The sequence below is a fragment of the Alligator sinensis genome, unplaced genomic scaffold, assembly GCF_000455745.1.
Source record: "Alligator sinensis unplaced genomic scaffold, ASM45574v1 scaffold1295_1, whole genome shotgun sequence".
Lineage (NCBI taxonomy): Eukaryota > Metazoa > Chordata > Crocodylia > Alligatoridae > Alligator > Alligator sinensis.
Genome location: NW_005841880.1, coordinates 313,691 through 319,470, shown reverse-complemented (window position 1 = coordinate 319,470; position 5,780 = coordinate 313,691). Strand labels below are relative to the sequence as shown.

The 5,780-nt window shown below is 65.1% G+C and overlaps 1 protein-coding gene across 5 annotated transcripts in view; it reads left to right on the top strand.

Moving 5' to 3' along the window:
• The window catches only part of KCNN1 (potassium calcium-activated channel subfamily N member 1), a 28,531-nt gene that overhangs the window by 8,066 nt on the left and 14,685 nt on the right, over nucleotides 1-5,780 (top strand). Inside the window, exon 1 of one of the 5 annotated variants that reach the window (XM_025196384.1) lies at nucleotides 3,002-3,381. The exons of 3 other annotated variants lie outside the window; for them this stretch is intronic. Coding sequence is in view for 1 of the 2 variants with exons in the window: in XM_025196383.1 (XP_025052168.1) it covers nucleotides 5,074-5,076 (3 nt within the window). In the remaining variant the exon portion in view is untranslated. Of the gene's footprint in view, nucleotides 1-3,001; nucleotides 3,382-5,053; nucleotides 5,077-5,780 lie in introns of those variants that run through there. One more of the 5 variants, XM_025196383.1, reaches the window with a different exon arrangement.

Here is a 5,780-nt window from a genome sequence, read left to right as displayed (position 1 = left end):
AGCGCCGCCGCCTCCCGCCGGCCCCGGCCCCAGCCCCGGCCCGCAGGTACCGCCGGCCCCGCGGGTCCGTGTGTGTGTAGTGGGCGTGTCCCGTGTGTGCGTGCATGTGAGCGCGTGTCCAGTGTGTGCGTCCACTGTGAGTGTGTGCGTGCGTGTGTGTGTGTCTAGGGCTGGACATCCCCCCCCCCGCGCGGCTGTTTCATCCATACTGAGTTTGGTTGTGGTGGGAGTGATTGTGAGTGTGTGTGGTGATTGTGTAAGTGTCTGTGATGTGTGTGTCCATCCAGGGGCTGGGCACTCCCCCACTCTTGACTTTCATCCTGCTGAGTTGGGTATCCCCCGAGGGGCGGTGTGAATGTGATTGTGCGTGTCTGGCTCTGTGCGTGTGTGTGCGTGCACACGCGAGTGTGTGATTGTCCGTGTGCGGGCATGCTTGTGAGTGCACGTGTGTGTGTCTGTGCATGTGTGTGCACGCGTGACTTGTGTGGGGGGTGATTGTGGGGGGGTGTTTGCACGCTGAAGCCGGCCCAATGCACCATTGCAAAAAAGCCAAGCAAAACAAAAGCGGCGCGGCTGGAGCCCGCCCGGGGCCAGGCGGCAGCTGGGCAGTGCTGGGGGAGAGGAGCCCAGCGCAGCCGGGGTGGAGGGGGCAGTTGTGCCAGGCCCCCCTGGGCAGAGCGGTGTCTGGAGGGGGCCGGGGCCCTTCCCCGGGGCCACCCCCCGGCCTTTGGTTTGGTGCTGGGGGGAGCGGGGCCTGGATTTCTGCTCCCCGCACAGCCCTGCGAGCTGGACCCAGCGCCGGATCCGAGCTGGGGCCAGGGCGCTCTGGGTCTCTGCCTTGCCGGAGCGCAGGGAGCTGGGCTTCAAACTTTGCCGCCCTTCCCCTCCCCGTCCCGGCCCGGTGCAGCCCTCTCCTTGCAGGGGGGCTGAGCTGGGCCGTCCCGGCTCCCAGCCCCTCTCCCCCATAACACGGCCCTGGGTCTGGGAGGTGGAAACGTCCCTGCAAGTGGCTGGTGATGCAGGGCTGGGTTTGTCCTTCTTCCCTCTGCTGCTGTCTGGCACCTCCAGCTGATGTCTTCAGGGTCTGCCAGGCTGGGGCTGGGGCGCGATTCGGGGGACCCGCCTCCCCCAGCGCCGGGGCAGAGCCTTGCTGTGTCCTTACCCAGGAGTTTTCACCCCTTTGGGGGTCAGGACCTCTCTGCCGGGCCCCTGGCACTGCGGGAGGGGGGCGTTTGCATGGGGCAGAAGGGATCCTGGTCTGGTCCTGCCTCTCCCTTCCCTCACCCTTGTGTGTCCCTGGCCTTCCCCGGCCTCTGATGCCCCAGGGGCAGAGGGGCTGCAGGACCAAATGCAGTGAGCGGGGCTCCAGGCTCCCTTTCCAGCGTGCTTGGGTCTGATCCAGGCTGAGGCTCCCCCCAAATTCCCTGGGGTTCAACTAGGTCTTTAAACCCCAACACCTCTCTGGTATCAGCCCTTCAGAGCCTTCCTGTTCTTTCTTTCTTTTTCCAATGTACTGCAAGCTTTTCTTTCCTGCAGAGACTAAAGGTCCTGGATAGTTCCCCAAGGAGAGTAGAGAAGGAAATGGACCCATCTTTCCAGCACGATCTGTGCTTTTGCCTTTTATCGCTTCCCAGGAGGGCTCCCCGCCCTGGGTATTGCAGCCGTGAGTGTGAGGCTGGGGCTTTTCCAGAGTAAGGTCGAGTTAGAAACCCCCCCACAGAAAACCCCAAGGGGATCTGTGGACGCTGCAAGTTCCCCCTCCAGCTCCCCGGGTTTACGGTGCTGGGAGCAGCGTGAAACTGTGCGTGGCTGGCTGCTGGGGGTCTTGGAGGCTGGAGGGGAAGGCTTGATATGCAGGGCCGGGGGGCTAGCCATGTCACCAGCACACTCCAGGAGACGGGCACTGGGCACACGGGCTCTGCCGTCCGCTCAGGGAGGAGGGCATCGAATTTCCAGGCCTGCGTAATTAGATTTAGCTTCTCCTCTGCGCCGGATGGTTGCGCGCGGTGCATGGAGACATCCCTCAGAGTAGACGGGGACTTTTTAGGCTTTGCCCCCTTGCCACGAGTATGCCACACTGCCCGCCTCTGCACAAAGGGGCCAAATCCCCAGCTGATGTCAATCGGGGTCCCTCCATTGAAGGCCACAGGCCTGAAGCGCTGCGGGGTCCGTCGGGTGGCTCTGGTGCAGGCAGGGATGCTGTGTGGGGCCAAGGGTCTGGCATCGGCCTGGGCTGGAGCCGTGCGGTGGGGCTGAGGGGGGCTTTGGGCTGGGGAGCGTCACGGCGCGGCGCTCCTGTCTCCTGTCGGCCGCGCTGCGTGACTCATCCGCGCTCGCCTGATGGGAGGCGTCTCGCTCTGCTAGAGCTGGGGGCCTCATCTGTGCCCCCCTCCGTGCAAAGTCAGGCCTAATGTATGCAAATGTATGCAGCCAGCATTTGAGAGAGAGCCCGGAAGGGATCGTCCAGACCACTGCAGCCTAGCAGGAGCCCCTGCCCAAAAACGGGGGCTGAGAGGGGGCACGCGGAAAGCTGCCAGGGTATTTATCTCTGTCCACAGCGTGGGCCCAGCCGGTGCCCAGGGCTGGGGGCAGGTTTCAATATGGGCAGTTGCTGTAAAGAGAGACCCACCCTCTGCCCAGCCACGATGACCCCGGGACTCTGCGCTGTTGGTCCCTGTCTTGCATGCTGTGCAGCACGGTGGCCCCCGAGGTCGGCTGGGGTCCCCTCCTGCTCTGCGTGTGTGATGCCCGCGACAAACAGTCTGTGCAGCACCTGGTGCGGTGGGGCCCGGCCCTGGGGCAGGAGCAGGACGCGCATCTGACCTTGCAAGGGGGCATTGCTGTGTCCCGGGCTCCTGGCTTCTCTTCCAGCCTTCGGGACGGAGCATGGCGCAGGGGCAGCTGCACGGGTGCAGAGCCCAGCTGGGGGCGGCTTTGCCCCCTCTGCCCACGCAGCCTCCTGGCACCTCTGTTAGGACTCGTGGGCAGTCGCTTTTCTGCTCCATGCCTCAGTTTCTCCAGCGGTGACATGCCCAGCATGCTCTCCCGGTGGTGGCCGGGCCATGGCTATCCTCCGCGGTGCATCAGTCCGTGCCGTGCTCTGGACCCGTGGCCCTCGGGCGGGTGGAGGGCAGAGCCCAGCAGGCCACTAGTCTGGTTCCCTCCCCTGGCTGGGAGCGGGGGTGCAGCGTGGCACTCGGTTGCCCTCTCGTGGCCGGCCCAGCTGGGAGATGGAGGAGCCCAGGACTGGCCGTGACCTTGGCTGGAGGTCCAGTGTCTGCAGCCCAGAGGCAGGGTTTCGGGTTCCAGCCGCCCAGGCCAGGGCAGTGGGTGAGGCCAGGCTGCACTGCATCTCCCCGGTGGTCCTGAGAGCCGCGGCAGGTCAGGGCTCCCCCCGTTTGCAGGCTGGCACACGCTGGCAGCCTGGCTCTGTGCCAAAGGGACGGCGCCCAGGCCGGGTGGGGAGCAGGGAGCGTGGGCAGGGGAGGCAGCATGTTGTTTGTCTCTGCTCCGCAGCCCTGCCGGGGCCTCGCCGGTCCCCACACGCCCTCGGCTGCTGCGGCAATGCAGCCGTGGCAGTGGAGGCTGCGGGGGGGACTCCACAGCTGAGCCCCAGCCAAGCTGCCTCTGCCCAGTCTGGCACGGGAGGACAGAGCTGGGCGCCAGGATCCCCAAGTGCTGTTTTTTTACAGGCCCGTGGCTGTGGAGAAGTCTGGGAACCGGTGCCAGGGCACCGTCTGATAATAGCAAGGCATTGCCACCCCCAGGGCTGGAAGCATGGGAGCAGCTTGTGGCGCCCCGCAGCCGCCGGACCAGCATCTGCTTGCTGCCCCCCAGAACCTGCAGCTTCTCCTTTTAATTCCTTTCCCTGGGTGGCGATGGGGGGAGTGGTATCAGTGGGGGGCAAAGCCAGCCCTTTCCTGGCCTGTATAACCAGTGCATGTATACCCCCAGCTTCGTCGCATCGCGGTGCAAGCGAGCACCAGACGTTCAGGAGGGGCTATTTGGGCATCTGCTATTTAGGCAGCCGGCTCCATGTAGATGCCTGAGAGCACCATCGGTGCAGCTCTCCGGTTGTGCCCGTTGCTGGTGTTGTCCCCAGCATCCAGGATCCGCCTGGTTCCTTTGGAGCTGCCATCCACGTCAGGACGTAATTGTGCTGCAACAGTGCTGGACGTGGTGAAGGGAAGGGCCTGCGGTGGCGTCAGGTCTGCTAATAGGGCAGTGCTGCCCTGATGGGCTGGGCTGGGCTGAGTTGGGCTGTCTGGATGCGAGCAATGCTGCTCGCAGTCCCTTGAGGTAGGTGCCCGCTTCAGGGAAGGCCAGGCCGTGTCTCAGCCCTGGAGCTGCACGCAGTGCAATGACGGTGATGGGCTGGCACCCCTGACCCAGGTGCGTGGCCCTGTGGAAATGCTGCAGGGGTAACCCTAGCCCTGTGCTGCAGTAGCTGGCTGCTGACAGGGCCCCCAGCCCCGTGTCCAAATGCCCCTTGCAGGTGTTCTTGCCCGTGCAGCTGGAAGTGGGATGTGGGGAAACCGAGGCACAGAGAGGGGAGGTCACTTGCCCGAGTCAGGCAGTGGCAGAGCTGGCACTGGAAGCCCACGCCTTGGCTCCCAGTTGTCCTAGCCACTGCCACACGCAGCGTCCCACACCAGAGCAGAGCCCAGGCGCCCTGGTTGCTAGATGTGTGTTGTGCTGGGGGGCATGCGTGCGTGCTGGGGGGAAGGGGTGTCGTATAAAGCTGTGCTGGTCTCCGAGGCCATTTGGAGACCATACACACGCACACCCCGGGGCCCAGAGGCTGCCGGCAATATCATTTCAGCCCAAGGACTCGTCTCCTGGCTCGCGCGCACAATGGAGGCAGTGACCTGGGCACGGCGCTATCCATTTTTAATGCCCTGCTCCCGGTAGGTTTTGCGTCGGGGAATAAAGAGAGCAGCAGAGGCACCGAGCGCAGCAAACCCGCGAACGCCTCCCTCCGCACCCGGCGCTCGGTGGGCACCGCGGGCTCAGACCTCGGTTGGTGGCGGCGGGCGGCGCGTCCCCAGAGCAGGGCGGTCTGGGGGATCCTGTATGGTAAGGGAGCCGCGTTGCAGGTCTCGCTGCTGCGGTCGTGTTTGGTGCTGAGGTTGTGGTTGGTGCACAGGGCTGCTCAGATTGGGAGGTCCGTTCCCCGAGCCCCGGGTCCTGTGCCTCTAGCATGAAACGGGATGAAAGTCGTTGCTGCTGCTGCTGCTCCCATCCCTCCCCGGGGGAGTCTGCAGCGGAGCTGGTTGGAAGGAGGCCGCATCCCAGGTGGCCAAACCTGAGTCAGAAATGCCCTGGAAAAGCCTTCTCCATTGACCCAATAGCTGTGGGGTCTGTCCCGGTCTTGCTCTGCCGGGCAGGTTGGAGCAGGGCGACTCTCGTGCTCTGCACCTGGGCTCTTGGGCATGGGAGCGCTGGGAGCCGCCGGCAGTAGCAGGTTGTTACCCCCGAGCAGCGCGGGGCCGAGGTGACGCGCTCTGCCGAGGCATGGCCCTGCTCCCACGGTGTCCTGGTGTCACACGCGGAGGCAGCGGGACAGGGTAATTTGGGCCTGTTCCCCTCCTCCCCCATGCCGGGGAGGCAGCTCGCCCGCTCGGCTCTGCAATTACCTCGACAGCGCCGCGCCGGGGGTGGGCTCTGCTGCCAGGCCTGCGGCTGCTGTCACCGGGAGAGCGGCGTGCTGGAGGCGGGCGCGCTGGGGCTGTAATTAGCCCAGCCAGGAGCGTCACTCCAGCGGGGCGGGAAGGAGCGTC